This window comes from Equus przewalskii, chromosome 7 (assembly GCF_037783145.1).
Source record: "Equus przewalskii isolate Varuska chromosome 7, EquPr2, whole genome shotgun sequence".
Taxonomy (NCBI): Eukaryota; Metazoa; Chordata; class Mammalia; order Perissodactyla; family Equidae; genus Equus; species Equus przewalskii.
In genome coordinates, this window is record NC_091837.1 from 17724757 (window position 1) to 17741828 (window position 17072).

At 43.2% G+C, this 17072-nt stretch overlaps 1 protein-coding gene across 1 annotated transcript in view; it reads right to left on the reverse strand.

The window, feature by feature from the left end:
* FBXW8 (F-box and WD repeat domain containing 8) overlaps positions 1–17072 on the reverse strand; it is a 114016-nt gene that overhangs the window by 65881 nt on the left and 31063 nt on the right. Inside the window, exons 4-5 of the mRNA XM_070627156.1 lie at positions 14531–14619; positions 1039–1196 (exon numbers count right to left, since the gene is read on the reverse strand). Coding sequence (XP_070483257.1) covers positions 1039–1196; positions 14531–14619 — 247 coding nt within the window. The remainder of the gene's footprint in view (positions 1–1038; positions 1197–14530; positions 14620–17072) is intronic.

Consider the following 17072-nt stretch of genomic DNA (forward strand, 5'->3'; position numbering starts at 1 on the left):
ATCTGTTATCCATCCAGGATCTCAAGAAACACATATGAAATATTACATACCACAGACACAGCTTAGCTGAATTTCTAAAGGCTGAAAAAAAAGTAACCCATCAATGGCATCTACTAATGTCAAAGCCAAAGAACAGGTTTCATGTTGTTAAAGTAATAAAATGGAAACATATAAGATTTCAGCCCCATTTTTAAACGGCATATGGATATAAAACGTCCATTAGCTCCTTTACTATACTTTGGTCTCTCTGAGCCAGCCGATAATGTTACAGTGACTCTGAAGACCTGCAACAGTGCCACGACACGGACACTTAACATTGTGCAACAGTCTGTGGTTCAGCTTCTAGGCAAGTGGGGAAACAAGGCTTTTGGAGATTCAAACTTTACAACATAATGGAAGTTAGGGGCATGAGAGGTGAGAGTATAGGATATCATACCCATCGAAATTATTATTCCGACTAGCTGTAAACTGTCACATGTTTCATTACTTACGTAAAACTAATTTTAGACTATTCTTTCCTAGTTCTGTATACCCACAGTTGCCCAGAGAGACCACATATGACCCAAAGGTTATCCTGCATGGTAATTAAGCGCCAGGAAAATGTAGGCATTGACTTTTATCTTTCTATCTCCAAATCTGTCAACAGATTATCTATGTCTATCCCCTTTTCACTGTTCCCTTTGGATTGAGCAGAGACTAAAGGAAATGTAGGCCAAGTATATTTGATATTTTACACCAAACAAGTTATTTGCTTAAGATGGCTTGGCCAGCCTCGTGTCTGGCACTAAAACCCAGCCCGACAGTTCCAGTAGGAATTAAACATCAGTTTTAATGGGTGCTGTGTTCCAATGCCTACTAATGCATTGAGGGTTATTGGCCAACTTCTTCACATAAAGGCAAGAGTGAGTGTATGTGTGTGAACATTTGTGTGTGCCCACGTGTATGTATGGAGGGATTACGGGGGGAGCCGGCCACAGCTGCTTAATTTTTGTAATGCTTTTTTTTTCCTTAATAGGGAGGAGGGTTGTGGTTACTTACCATCCTCATAAGCCGCTACCGCCAGCGAGCTGTTTATCCTCACAAAGGAGACATATGGCTGCATTCCAGGCTCGTCCTCCTCATACTCCGACTCCAGGAAGGGAGCTATGTAGTCCCAGGTGCGGGTGTCCCACACCCTCACATCCCCTGATGTGTATCTGGAAAAGAAAGAGACACTTGGTTCCAAACGGGGAACGTAGAGCAGGGCCATGGTGGAGAAAATGGGCAGAGCCTTCAAACAACAGAGGAATAAGCCTTGGTCGGTGTGGAAGCACTCCTGCGACACCGTTCAGATGAGTAACATCCACAGGAGAAAATGTCAACTAGACAGCAGAAGGCTGTGAACATGTTTCATGTTCTCACAGCACAATAGTGACAATTCCAAATGAGAACATTTGAATAAAAAATTGGGTATCAAGATCTCCTTGTTTTTCCTTTTACACTATTATAACCAATCTGCTACCTTAAGTTTTCCCAGTAAAGGAATCACTAACAGGAATGTATAGAAGCCACAGTATTTATTTACACACGAATGAGAGAGAGAGAGAAACGCTAAGGACTAATGGTCTTACAGGCACAAGCTTTCTAATGCCTCATCCATGCATCAGATTTGACTGATTAAAGTCCCCAAAGACTAATTGATTTGCTGAAACAATTAAATCTTGCCTTTAGCAGCCAGACAATGCTCCCTTCTCATGAAAAGCTCCTGCCGAAATGCATGACACTCCCTGGTTTTGCCCACTTAGAAAACAGGAGCACTCACTCTCTCTTATTACTACTGCCACTCCAACAAACGATGCTCTCCATCAAAGCCCAGGCAGGGCCAGAACCGCTCAGACATGAGGCCCCTAGGATAATGGAATGGCCAGATGACGAGGGGGTGCACTGCCTGCCATTGAGGTATTTACGCTAAGTTCCTTACATCTGCTACAGAGGGTTGATCCAACACATACAGCAACTGTGGGAGGTGTGTTAGAAATGCCTTAAGAGGCCCCTGACGCACCCACACAGACACAAAGACAGCAGACAATTTTAAGGGGTTCACAGTCTTCCTGAGGCCCAAGCCATTGTTCTTTCAGGGTTTCTTGGATCCCACATTATAATACAAAGTGTAACAAGATAACCGCTGAGATTTAATTGCTGAAATCCATGACATATTTCTGAGGCAGTTATAGATCAATTTCTCATGTGAGATTTCTTAATAAAGAAACTAAGAACACTAATTCAAGAGTGATTCATTTACTAAATGTAGCTGTATTTCCCTCAAATTACTAAATGACAGTAAAGACATAATTACACAATTCAAAGGTCACTCTGTCACACAAATTCCCTAAGTTGGAGGATTCAATTCTCTCCCCACAAGATGACACCAGAGAGTGTGTATGTGGTGTAAAAAGCCAAAGAGGAGATACATGCTTTCTAAAATTGGACTGGCAGCCTCTGTTTGACCACTGATCCTCCAGTAAATAGAAACGCTCACTGCGCGAGTGTCATTAAGCCTGGCGATGCACGAGCAAGGGCGGATATTGATATCACCACAGCCAAAGCACGGCCGCTGGCTCCCAGACTCTCCAGGCAGCATTCCAGATCACCCTTCTTAACGAGGAGCCTACACAGGAACACACACCCCGCTGCAGCAAAACCAGCAGGCTCACCTTGACACCCCGAAAACAACTTGGGTGTTCCCTGGCGTAAGGCCTCTAGCTTAGCCACAGAGACACTAAACAGAGGTAACCTGTCTGCATTTCTAGACTCTGTGTGTGATTAGATTCTTAAGCTTAAATTCCAGGTGAAAGGAAGCAGCCACTTCAGAAAGGAAAGGTGAAGAGGATGGCAACGTCTTTCAGAAATACAGAGAAGGTAAGAGAGAGACAGACAGAAGGAATTTAGCAGATCAGAGAACAAAGAAACTTTGAGAAAAAGAAGTGCACAAAGAAGGAAAATGTATTTCCTCTCTCTCAGTCTTGGTCATTCTGTTTTTTTTTTTTTTTTTTTTTTAAAGATTTTTTTTTTATTTTTCCTTTTTATCCCCAAAGCCCCCCGGTACATAGTTGTGTATTCTTCGTTGTGGGTTCCTCTAGTTGTGGCATGTGGGACGCTGCCTCAGCGTGGTCTGATGAGCAGTGCCATGTCCGCGCCCAGGATTCGAACTAACGAAACACTGGGCCGCCTGCAGCGGAGCGCGCAAACTTAACCACTCGGCCACGGGGCCAGCCCCTGGTCATTCTGTTTTTTATTGCCTGTGGATCGAACCACACCAGGCGTCTTCACGTGGTTCTCTGTGGCGCCCCTTAGGGGCCACAGTGGGGAGCAGAGGGGTACAGAAGAGGGGACTTTAGTGTCCTGAGCTCCAGCCTCCCAAGGCGCCTTTATACAATGAGTTCCAAGGCAAAGCAACAACAAACCAAAACCTGAAAAACTGCTGAAGCACACGACAGTGTGATACAACTACGTGACCTCTCCATTTGAGGGAAGAAGAGCGGGAGGGCAGAGATCGCACAGAGATGAGCATTCTGCTCACATCTACAAGGTTCCTGACGAGTCTTTTCTCCTATGAACTTGTCCCACCCACACTATGACTCCACGTGTCTAAAATGAAACACATGTTCTCCTCAAAAAGCTGCAGCTCACTGCCAACCTAGCCTGTTGCTCAATTCCTTATTTTTGTCAGCGACAGCATCAGTCCCAGGTCACTGGTGCAAACCCGAAGGGCTCCTCAACCTCTCTGCCCACTACCCACACCGCTAGAGCCACCAGGTCGCCAGGCCTGTCTCTTCTTCTCACTTCCAGGGATGCCACCTGGTCTAAGTCCCTCCACAGCTCACAGCCGCACCATGACAGCCTACTTCAGAGCCTCTGCCACCTCCAGTCAACCCCGCACACGCCAAGCCCTCAAAAAAACTTGACTTCACGAATCGTTCTCCCCTATCCTCCACTAGACCATGTGCCCTATGATCTCCCGTGACAGCAGCCTGGACTTTTCTCTTGTGGCAATTGTGTGAGGTGATTATCTGACGGTTCATCTCCCCTGAGAACCTACAAGCCTCTAAGGTCAGGGGCTAGGTCCTGCTCACAGCTATGAATCCAACGACTAGAACAGTCAGACCACAATAGCACTTGATACTTCGGAAGCACCCCGTAAATACTTAGGCCTTAACACCTTACTGAGTGAAGTTTTAACCACCGGGCCTAGCACTGAAAACCCCCCCTCCTCCAAAACATGTTCCCCCTGTCCCCAGTCTCATTGTCTCTCTTCTTTAGCATGAGCTGGCCTCCAGAAAAGCCTGCCATTCCCTGGCTCCCAAATACTCTTGTCTCTGAACCTTGGCTCATGTTACCCACCTTTCTGGGGTGCCCTCCCTCCTCACGACCCAGCCCAGTGGGTCTCAATGTTGGTTGCACATTAGAATCACCTGGGATGCTTTCAAAACTCCTGATACCCAAGCACACCCCAGATCAATTAAATTTGACTCTCTGGAGGTGGAACCAGGCATGTTCCTAACGTGCAGCCAAGATTGAGAACCACTGACCAAGCCCAAGCCTAGCAACTCCTCAAGGTCTAGCACAGGCCCTCTTCTTCCATGCAGCCCTCTCTGACTCAACTACTATGCCCTGTATCTGAGAAACGATGTCCCTCAACTTGACAGTAAAGTCCTCGAGAAGGCAGTCCCTCACTGCCGTAGCCTCCACCGCAGGGTCTTACACACAGCTGATAAATAAATGGTGATTGAAAGGGGGTGTCCATAAGCAACAACCCGACTGGTTTGAGTGGCACCTTTTATTTTGACTGCCCACCTTTTCGCACTACTGATCAGGGAAACACCCAGAATGCACACATGGATACGCATTAGACTTCTTGCATTTATCTCCAAGCTGATTAAAAATCTTTTAAACAAAGGATAAGCTAAATTATTTCAGTGAACATGAAATTTTCCATAGATATCCATTTAAATTAACTCCATTCTTCATAGCCAGAGAGCATGATAACAGCATAAATGTTTTGCTGCAAAATGACTGAGGAGGCAAAATATAAAAGACTCTAAGTCCCCTTTATGATGGCAATAGAGAATAAATATCCTATTTCAGCAGGTATTGTGTGATAACTCAGCAGTAGGCTCTAAAATCTCGCACAGGTGAGAGCAACCACAGCAGTGGGGATCAGGCTCAGGGCTAATGAATTTGTGCTAAAGAAACAGACATGAGGGTAAAACACTGGCTGGGGCAGAGGGACCTGGACCAAACCCTAAACGTGATCTAAAAGCACTCAACAACACTGGCCAGGAGAAGCAAGAAAAGATACGGAAGCGAGGTAGGAAAAAAGGCTGATTTTTCTCCAGAGCTCCAGATGTCTTTATCGCTGCCTAATGACAATTACACTCAACCAATTAAGACACCACTATGACAGTTGCATTGTCAGTAAGCCTTTGGACCCAACGTTGATGGCTCTCTAATTAGTGTCGTGCAAAGTACAACTGCAACTAATATATTAGCTGATGTAAGAACACTAAAGAAAAACCGAAGAAGAAAGGAGCCTTTTCCAAATGAGTAAGGATGCCCCAGCCCACAGCACGGACCAGCGCAACTCGAGGCTTTCCCAATCTTTTTCACACTTGGCAAGGTTGAGTTTACCTCCAAATAAATAGGTCAGAGACCGCAGCTGATTTTTTGTTGAAAGAATGGGAATAGAGCCTCTCTCAGGCTTGGCACGCCAGAGCAATTGCCACTTTAAAATGATTTACCACCAAAGAGCTTTCATTAACTAGTAAGTTTCCAATAGCAGACTACTTATTTAGACTAAGAGATCCAAAGAAAAAAGAAGACATGTACAGCTAAAAACCACCTTTAACCTTTCTTCTTGTATAAATATCCAATGGGGTGGGAGGAGTGGGGGATATTTCCATTTTATTTCCAGATGCCAGTGCTTATTTGCTAAAAACAATTTTTTTCAAGGCTCTTCACAAGAACCTGGAGGGTCGTTTTAAGAATCCTGGAAGTAAGGTTAAGTGACTTATCCAAGGTCGCAAGAAACATTTTAGTGGCACAGCTAGGATCACAACAGGTCCCCAGGCTTTTCTCAAACTGCCGCCTCCTCCAATGACAGTATCTTTAAACAAATACAGCTTTTAAAAACCATCTCCATTTAAGTGCAATATGAGAAATTTACTGTTTTCAACACTGTGACTCAGGCTTGCAGGACATAGCCCCTGACCCTAACTCATCAATTCTACCACTACACCTCAACTGGAAGGCAAGAAGCCAAAAAAAGCTCAACATGCTGGCAAGGAGTATGTGGCTGGGCAGATGCAACAGTGCTTCCCACACTAGCTTCACGGTGATGTGGGAGCACACATGGAATGACTGGTTAAACCTCACCCTCTACAGGGCCACACTCACCCCCAAACAAAGTCACAACTCTATTCTGAGCAGGTACTCACAGCAGCCAAAAGGAGCCTTGATATGAGACCTCAGGCTAGGAACAGCAAATGGTTTCATTTGTGTGTCAAATCCAATAAACTGGTAGTGGCTGCCCACAGCCCTGCGTTGAGGAGGATTCTGAAGCTGTATTCCATCCAGTTCACCAGAAAAGTAAGTGCTGTAATGGATTATTAATGCCCACTGTTGGTTTGGGAGTGACGAGGGACTGCATATGTATAAGGTAGTTGCATACCTGCCCCAAACACAACTCTCCCTGGTCAACTCCTACTCATCCTTCCAGCCTCAGATGAGAAGTCACTTCCCAGGAGGAATCCGGCCTGCCTCTGTGCCTGTACGAGGTGCCTCTCCCCAGTGTGCTATGTGTCCTGCTCTTCCCCTACCCTAACATTTCCCATGCCATTCCATAACCACCTGTAATTGTATCCCTCATAGGCCTGCAAACAAGGGATGTGTCTGCAGTATTCATCTGCGCTTAGTCAACGTTGAACGAATGAACCTACTGACTCAAACTTAGAAGATTGTAGCGGTTTAAGGCCTGCAAAGCAATGAGGCAGAGGCTCCTAAAAGTGCAAAGCCCAGTTCCAGAAACATTTATGTCCTTAACATGTAGAGGTTTTAAGAACTATTCATGTGCTCCATACTTTCTTTTGTAATACTAAAGATTACAAATCAATGAAATCAAGAGTATTTACTGTTTTCTATGAAACATAATTGTGTCGTATGATGCAATTAACAAAATGAACTCCATCCGCAGTGCAGTCTTTCTGTGGAATGCACCACTACAGACATCAAGTGCAGCTTAAGACGCATCAATTGAAAAATAATGAACATCTTAATGGACCTTACGAGATACATGCACTACACACTTAAAACTGTTTTCGATACATCTTGGTTAATCACAATCAATAGAGTCAGAGTCAATGATGATTATGCAGAGTTATTGTAGCTGGGGCCCTTTCCATTATTCCTTGGAGAACCAGAGATGCATAAATGCAGTCATGAGTTCACCAGTATTTATTAAGTATATTCTGGAGCTCCTTCATTAAGGATATAACAAATGCAATGCTCTCCTCTAGTCTCTTATCAATATCTTACCTCAGACTTATTTACCAGAAGAGCATGTATACCTCACAGCAGAAAATAAATAAATAAATGTAAGTATTTTTAAAAGGAGGTCCCTAATGGGTAATGATCAAATTCCTTATGGGAAACAGCCCAATGTCATAACAAGCAGCAGCACAAAATCTATATAAAACAAGGTTGAAAGGAAAACGGTCAAGAGAAAAAGTTTTTTAAAAAGGAGAAAGATAGAAAGCATGTCCTAAGTAAGTATTAATATGGGGTGACATTAATGTAATGCAACTTTTATCACCAATCTATATTTACAAAGCATCTGTTATCTCATGAACCTCAAAGTAATCCTAGGTATTATCTATTTCTTATACACGCACATGAAACTAGCAGAGTATGAGAAACATAATCCTTGAGGTCTTCAGCTCCTGAATAGAAAATATTTTAAAATTCAGGAGAAATACACACTATTTCAGATCAAAAGTCATATTTTGGCATGGAACACGGTCAATACAAAGGCATATTTTTAATTACTGGGAAAAGTGGAGTAAAAAAATGGCTAAAAGCAAGGTATTTCAAGTTACCTTAGATGCACACCTATGTTTGAGCTGATATTTTCAAACAGTTCTCAGTTATAAACAATGATAATATTCCAACAGAAGTGCCAATGGGCAAACTGAACCAACCAGAGATTCAGACATCAAATTCTACATATATAAACTGGAAGCTCAAAATTTTGCTTCATGTCTACAGAAGACTGGAAACTCTCTTGCCTCTGATGTCCAGGCTGTGTGGACAGACCGAGCTAATAAAGAGAAAGCTACAACAACAGCCAGAGGCCACTGGGCAGCTAGAGAGGTGTCACAGTTTTGTTGTGTCGTCTCAAAGAGAATGGAGATGGATGAAAATGCATTAGACCAAACGGGACAACTGGATATTTTTAGGGAAAGAAGATAGCTAACAGTTTGCGATGTTAAATGATACAGCATTCCCTCCAACCACACTTGGCAGAGGAGAACATGGATACATAGCCACTATTCCTTCCAGTAAAGGCAGGAACTGTACCCTAAAAAGGCAGATCACACCAGCAGAATGGGGGGAGAAAAAAATTTAGGAGTGTTGAGAAAAACCTCAAAACAAAGAGGGTGCTTGATATTTTTTTAAACCTAAATGGGGGGAAATGGTCCTCTAATGTGAATAGAAAAGTGTGCTTTCTCATGCAAACTGAAATGCTTCAGCTTATGAATCTTCAGTAACAGTGAGGAGCGAGTTTATTGCAAAAACACCACCATACTCCTGGGCATCTGATAAAAGCTTCTGGTGAGCTAATAGCTTAATGGTTAGCAGAGCTGGCACGAGGCCTCCACTGAGCCCCAGGCTTGAGTTTCTCCTGCAAGTTCTACCTGAGATGCTCTCCTTCACTAGGTGGCAGTAAAGCAAACAGACCTCTGGGAAGTTATACCTACACCTAGGTCTCAGGTTTTTAATGTGACCTTTCTGAACTATGATGTCATCTCTTTTCAACACTTAATTTCCAGAGTGCAGTGGGAAGAAAGAGAACCGTCTCAGCGTCACAGAATAAGTCAGGGGTGCGGCCACATCCTCGCCTCTTCTATTCTTTTTCCTCAATGATAAACATACAATTTGAAAAACATTCGAAAATTCTCAGAGCTGTCACTATCGAAAAACAAAACAAAGAAAAACCATGCTTCCTAATCACTTATTATCAACAAATTTTCCAGATAACATCTCTTCTTCTAAAATACAAGGAAAGCCCACACTAAACCTCACTACACTTCAGAAGTGCTATCATATCACAGAGGAATGCAGCTAGAGCTGAACTTGGAGAGAGAGAGGTGGCTTGTTGTATAGAGATTGGTTTCTATACCACTCTGAATTGGTACAGAATACATACATATACCAGATTCTGAAGACGAATTTCTTTCAAGTTAAAGAAATGAGAAATTTTAGCTAGAAAATCAAAGTAAAGGCTGTGTTTGAATTGCTTTTCTCAGATAGAGGACCTTCCACTTATCTGACCAGCAAAGAAAACAACTAGTTCAGCTGTGTTCTGGGCTGCTGCATATCACTGCTGAGTGGCCAAATGAGAGCACAGAAAGGCAAGCATAAGGGCCAGAGAAGGAGCTTGGACAGGTCAAAGGTAAGGAAGCTCAGAGAGGGCAAGGCCTCAGAAGAGCCAGGAGTTCTCAGCCCATACACACTTTCCTCAGTTTCCTGGGTGCTGGGACTGGTGTTAGGTTCTGAGGGCACAAAGACACTTAATACACAGCCTCCAGCATTTTAAGAGGGGTACAGTCAACAAGATCAAACACCGCCAAGAGGCTGAAAGGGATGCGCCAAGAAAAGGCCATTGGTTCGTGACCACAGGCAACCTGTGAGAGTGTAGCTCAGTGGAAGGGCTGAGATAGAAGCCAGATTGCAGGAGGTTAAGTCGTGGATAGTACAGAAGGGAGGCGTGCTCTCTGGTTATTTACGGCACTGATAGGAAGAAGGAAGGCATATTCAGGAGAATAGGCTAGAGGGATGGTTTAGAGACCTCAAACCAAAAAGTTAAACTGAGAGTTATGAAGGCATTTTACAATAATTTCTTAATCTGGAAAATAAATTCATTCCCTAAATCCAGTAATTACAGACTGTAGCCTAGGAAGGTAACCAGACTAGGGGAGGATAATGGAAGAACTTTGACTCTTTATTCTACACACTAACATGGAATTTAAAGTTCCCACAATAAGCATGTGTTCTATAATTTTAAAATACAGACTTGTAGTAGCAAAAAAGGAAAAGATCTGCAAACCTCTATACATAAAGTAGTTATATCGCTATATAATAACAAAACACAGGAAATGACTACAATGTCCAATACTAGGAGAATTAAGAAGAAAATCAGGATATAATTATATCCTAGGAGCCTTTGCAACAAATCAAAGTAACAAAAACTATGTAATAACATCAAAAAAAAAACCCTCTTTTTTTGTGATTAAAAAAAGGCCAAAAACGTAATGTAGACTATGATTATATAATATAAAAATACGCACAGGAAAACTGACTGAAAAATAAACCATACACACCAAAAACCATAACAGAAGTTGTGTTAGCATGCTGAGATTTAGGTGGCTTTCTCTTCTCCACTTTCTAACAGTTCTGCAAAAACAGCATGGTTTTACTACTGCTTTCATTTTTAACAGAAAAGAAAGGTGCACACCAAGAAGAAAAATCCAAGTGAGGCTGTAATGGACAAGCTGCCAGAGGAGCACGCGAGGGCTTGGGCAGCAGCCCCGCCGCCCAGCTCCACGCACAGACACGGCAGTGCAGGAACGAGCAGAGCAGAGCACGCGTGCCCATCCTCGCTTGTCGGACCCCTCTGAGCCTCAGGCACCTCACACAGAATGACTGTTTTGGAATAGATAATCTCTAAAGTCCCTTCCAGGCTTAAAATTGTATGACTCTAAGTTGAAAAAACTAAGAAATCAGAGAACAGACAAGAGAAATTAGGAATTTCTCCAGTTTCTCACATAATACAGTATACAGGCATTGGGGGGGGCGGGGAATCTGTGCATTAAATTTCAGACAAAAATGTACAAGTACTATAGGGCATTTAATAAAATATCCATACCACTTTTAGTTTTAAAAGATGCTTACAAATTAACTGGGGAAAAATAGCTGGCTGTAAAGTTAAAAATCATTTCAAAATAAAATAACAACATAAAACAAAAATGTTTCCGTGCAGCCGTGAGGCCACATGACTAGCTGGCCTTATGAGCTGCAGAGAAGCACTTCTGCAGAGGTCATGAGAAGGGCAGACTGTGGGGCGTGGAGTGGGGGTGACAGGCCACAGTGCTATCGACACTTGTGGGAGGAGACAGACTTGAGTTGGCCCTTAAAGAATGGAGACTGGATTTCTTTTTGGGGTGATGAAAACGTTCTAGAATTAGACAGTGGTAAAGAGTTACACAGCCCTGTGAATACACAAAATTACCGACTTTTATAGTTTAAAAGGGTGAATTTTATGAGATATGAATTACATCTACATATGAATTCATATGAGGTATGAATTACAATTTTAAGAAAAGATATGGGCCATCCCTGGTGGCCTAGCGGTTACGTTCAGCACACTTGTCTTGGCAGCCCAGCTTGGGTTTCTGGGCATGGACCTACACTGCTCTGTTAGCAGCCATGTTGTGCTGGCGGCCCACATACTAAAAAGTAGAGGAATACTGCACTGATGTTAGCTCAGGGTGAATCTTCCTCAGCAAAAAAAAAAAAAAAAAAAAAGGATGTGGCCAGAGGGTAACTAAGTAGAACAGTGTGGGAAATAACCAAAGGTACACCAAGGTAAGTATTGAGGGGAAAGGTAGGTTGGAAACAAATTTCAAAGGGCTCAGAAAATCAGGAAAAGGTGATTGTAAATGGTAATCCATGAGACAGTAAGGGAAGCAAAGATTCACGGACAAAGAGTGAAAGATCAGAGCAGCTTTAAGAAGGATGTCTGTTTCCTCTGCTGGGAAAAACAGGCCTCAGGTAAGCAGGGGCCAGTCCCGTTCACTTGAGACTCCAGTGTCTCAGGTGAGTTTATGAGTGATGAGCTTTGGCAGGTTACCTGGTTCTGTGTGAAAGCATAAGGCAAAACCAAGACTAGGTCACTGTAAGGCTAACTGTAATACAAATTAGTCTGGGCCTAAGCAACCTGACTCCAAACCAGCACAATGCAGAGGACTGAAAAGCTGGGAGGAAGCAAGAGATTTTCCAACTGTCTTTCCTCTCCATCAACTACATGAAATATATTTAATAGGTTTAAACACAAAAATGTTACATACTTTAGCTATTGATACATAAAACTAAGCCTCTGAACAGATTACACTTGCATAAAAAATAAGAGAAAAAAGAAGGGGAGAAGAAAAACGAGAAATGCAAGGTAAGTAGGACAGAAAGAAACGGTGAGGTGGCCACTGTCCCTTTAAGACGCTCCTTGGAGATACATAACTGCAGAAAGCCTGGTGAATACAACATTGATTGGGAATGAGGTAACCACAAACACCGCTGTCTCAAATGAAAAGGGATTCAAGATCTGACCCAGAAAACAAGCATCGTAACCACGAGATAAAATTTTAATGATAAACACAAGATGCTCTCCATACAAGCAAGATTGAAGTATCTGATGCTAGCCCATAAGCGTAAGGTTCTCTTAGAAAGAGGAGTTGTGAGGAGCCTCTCTGACCCACAGATCAAGTTTCATCTTATCGATCCACGAAACTCTGCCATCGCTTTACAGATTATGCCAGCACAAAGCAACCTCGAGCAGACCTCGAGGGAGCAGAGAGGCAGACGAAGGAGGCCTGGCATCTGGATTGCTGGCCAGCCTGCCTTTTGTAAGGTCCGTGTCCAGATCAGAAATGTATCATTGGCTTTTGAGACTGAAGTCTCCTTTATTTCTAATTTCTTTTATAAATCTTTCAGTCCAATCTCAACGTTCTGTCCTCAAGTGTCTTCCAACATACTAGGAGACCCCTCTAAGCTGGAATGATAAGTGCCTTCTGCAGTCACCAAGGAATCTCAGAATTAGTGGAGGAAAGGCCCTTATGTATCATGAGCAAGGCTTAGGCCCACACGAGAGGAACAAGAGGCAGAAGCCGAAAGCCAAAGTGACAACGGGATGGACACAATTCTAGATTTCTGCCCATTAATCTTTCTAAAACTAATAGTTCCACAGCACTCCCAAGAAGAGCATTAACCCCTAAACTGTGGCCGGTAAAACAAAAGCTAAAGAAAAGCATTCCTCCTGGGCAGATCCTGTTTAAAGTAAAATTATTTTCTTCATAGGCATTACATACCACAAAATATTACAATAATTTCATTGCTTGGAATTTCAGTCAAATAGTACTCTTTAAGGAAAGATTTTTCTTTTCTTTTCTTGAGGAAGATTAGCCCTGAGCTTAACATCTGCTGCCAATCCTCCTCTTTTTGCTGAGGAAGACTGGCCCTGAGCTAACATCCGTGCCCATCTTCCTCCACTTTCCATGTAGGATGCCTGCCACAGCATGGCTTGCCAAGTGGCGCCATGTCTGCACCCGGGATCCGAACCGGAGAACCCAGGGCTACTGAAGAGGAATGTGAGCACTTAACCGCTGTGCCACCGGGCCAACCCCAAGACTTTTCTTTAAAGAAAAAGACTCCCCTACTACTAAGTTCGAGGTTTGTTTTTGCTTTTTTTTCCCTCCAGGAAGGACCCTCTCTTAGGTGGCCCCTCCAAAGCCAATCCAGAAGTTGAAGAATCCTGGTCTCACTTTACGGTATTACGTATACAACTTGAGACCACCGTTCAAGACATCTTCTTAATCCAAAAAGAAAATTGATCTTCTCATTGTGCATTAAAGAATACATACCAGCATCTCTGTAGTAAAATATGAAGAATTCATGCAAGTGGTTTTTGGAACAGAAGCCAAAGAAATTTACAGAAGCTAAAATTAATCTTCTTGGCCATGAAGACAAATAAACAGCCTATTTCAGGGCAAATTAAATAGTGAATACATACTGTGGGGAAGGAAGATTACGTGTGGCCACAGCCCTTCCGCATAACAAAGGCTTCGGACAAGAGAACAAGAACAGGACCTGTTCGCGCCAACACTTATTATTCTTGCTTGACTTTTTCATGTCTTCATAAAACACAAACTGTTTGCCTTAATGAAAATCTAACATAACACGCCACAAGAGTGATCTCAAAGCTAGGAAAGATATTGAGACAAAGGGATTACAGATCTACCCTCACCATTCCCATCTCTCCAGTGACTCCAGAGCTCTCAAGTACTGGGAACAGAAGTTTGCAGATTTTCCATCTCACACGTGGGCTGTAAGCAGGCAGGTACATCCTCTCAAGGGAAAATAAGGTCACTGTGACTCAGAGTTTGGTCCATGAAAAATGAAAGACCCTAAGATGAAGACTATTAAGTGAAAAATTGTTTTTGCTTACCCAGCAATGACAACGCCATCATGAGAATGCACATCACATAAAACTGCATCAGGAATGTGTTCCAGCTCACTCACGGCACCCTTGCGATTCTGTGTAAGGAAAAGGGGGAAGCAGTTTATACTATCCTTGGGATAGCTGGAAGACAAAGCATCTCACTTTCACCTACATTCCACAGCGATTTTTCACGGCGTATACTGTGTTCAAAGTAATCTGGGCATTCGAAAGGACAAAGATGACAACTAATATGTTAGGCTATCAGCATTTACGAGTTACCACACACAGGAAAAACACTGAATTAGAAGGCACGGGATGTATAAGACACTGCCCTGGTCCTCAAGGGGATTACAGGATATGAAGGAAACATGAGAGCACAAATAACGACACTCCACAGTAGGCTGGCAGTGGCAAGTGTGTGAAGAAAGGCATAAAGTACATAAAGAAATTCAGTTCAGAGACGAGGAAGCATTTAATGATAGTTTACCTGTTAACCCTTATAAGTACTCTCAGAATAAAACCAAAAAGTATATACAAAGAGATAAAAATCAGGATTGGGAAACAGAAGAAGACATTATTTCTGATTCATGGAAATAGTATTTAAAGGAAACCCTAAAACCCATAACATGGGTTGCTCCTCAAGGGGGAACTAGGTGGTAGGTGGAGACAGGCAAGGGGGAGATGTATTTCCCCTATATGCCTTTTGGTGACTTTTGAATTATTTGTAGCAAGAACATTATCTATTAAAATATATATATATATGTATATTTTTTTTGCTGAGGAAGATTTGCTCTGAGCTAACATTCACTGCCAATCTTCCTCTTTTGGTATGTGAGTCACTGTCACAGCATGGCCACTAACAGACGAGTGGCGTAGGTCCACACCTGGGAACCTCACCTGAGCTGCCAAAGTGGAGCATGCTGAACTTAACCACTAGGCCACTGGGGCTGGCCCTAAAATAATTATTTTTAAAATAAAAATAAAGGGAATCTGAAGGAATATAAAGTATTTACATGTGTGATGTTGGGAACAGTGGGATAGTTATTCAGGAATAACTGAATAATAGGTAGTTAGGAATACCAAGACTAAATTTCAATTTTGCTGGACTGGCACAAGGATTACAAATAGTCTGTGTAAGTTCTAAGCATAGTTCTTAGCATACGGCAAGTGTTCAATAAATGGTAGCTCCTATTATTATTTATATTATTAGAAGATGACATGCATTCCATTAAAATCAACATTTATTAAGCAGCTATATTCAAGGCATTGTGCATGATAATCTGCATGATGACCTCACTTAATTCGAGGGCCAAGTCCAAGGCTGAGGGACAAAAGTGGACACATCCAAGTGGATCTGTCCTGCTAGTGAAGATATGGTGATGGAAGGGAAGGACTCAGGAGTCATTGTTGTGAGGGCCACAGCCAAAATGACAATAGCAAAAGGTACTGAAAGAAAGAAGAGGGCCTGAGATGAAAACCTGTGTGCTTACAGCATCTACTAATTTCTGTCATATGGCTTCCCCCACCCCCATCATGGGCTCCAACACCACAATGGTATTCTGGTCTTAGAGAGATCCTAGAATGCCAAAGTGAAGAAGAGTTTATGCAAACACCAGGAAAAGGAATATACAGCCACCAGAACCGGCTTATCAAACCGTTTCCATGTTGGCTCTGAAATGCAGGTCCAAGTACGTTCACACATTTACAGGTCATGCTCTCCGTGGAGGTACCTGAGAACTCTGGGGTCCCTTCTGGGGTTTCTCCAGACACTGACTAGGAGACACTAAACCAAATCACCTGCCCAGCCCAGCCTGAAGTCGACCACGCACAGCACTGAACCACAGTACGTGTGTGCAAAGGCCTCCGAGCTCCACGGCCAGCACTGACTGAGCGGCCGACATGGGCCGAGCTCTGCAGGAAGGCCGTAGACACGTCCTGAGACAGGCGAGGGCCGCAACCCCGTGAGTGGGGCTCCTCTGAGCCCAACCTTAGAGCTGAGAAGATGGAGGCAAACAAAGGTAAAGGAACTTGCTCTAAGACTACCTTCCACGTTTCGATAGGGCTTTCTTTCTAGAATCACATAAGAGTCCCATCATTACAGTTAATGCAAGATTCGTCATTTAACATTTCAGTCAAGTAGTCCCCATTCTCAGCTGTGTCAGGAAATGGACCTGTGACACCCCAGAGAGAAGCCTCCCTCACATTCTGCCTGCAGTTTACTCCAGCTCATTCCATCGACAACCATTTGTTGAGCACTTACCAAACAAATGGCCTGGTGCTTGTTAGAGAAAAAACACTAAACAGACATCCAGTGAAACTGTATGGCACTTGTATACTGTGACATTAAGGGCCAGATGCTAAGAGGTGGGTCTTTACCCGCCTTCACTTCTGCCACCTCCAGTCCAGATGAGGAGGTCCCTGCCTCCCTCCCAGCCTTTCGCTATTACCAAAGGGGAAACAAAGAACTCAGCTGCTGATTTCTCTCTCTGGGTCTGACATCTCTGAATTCAAGCCAGGGTGACCTGAATATCTCCAGCTCTCACGCCTA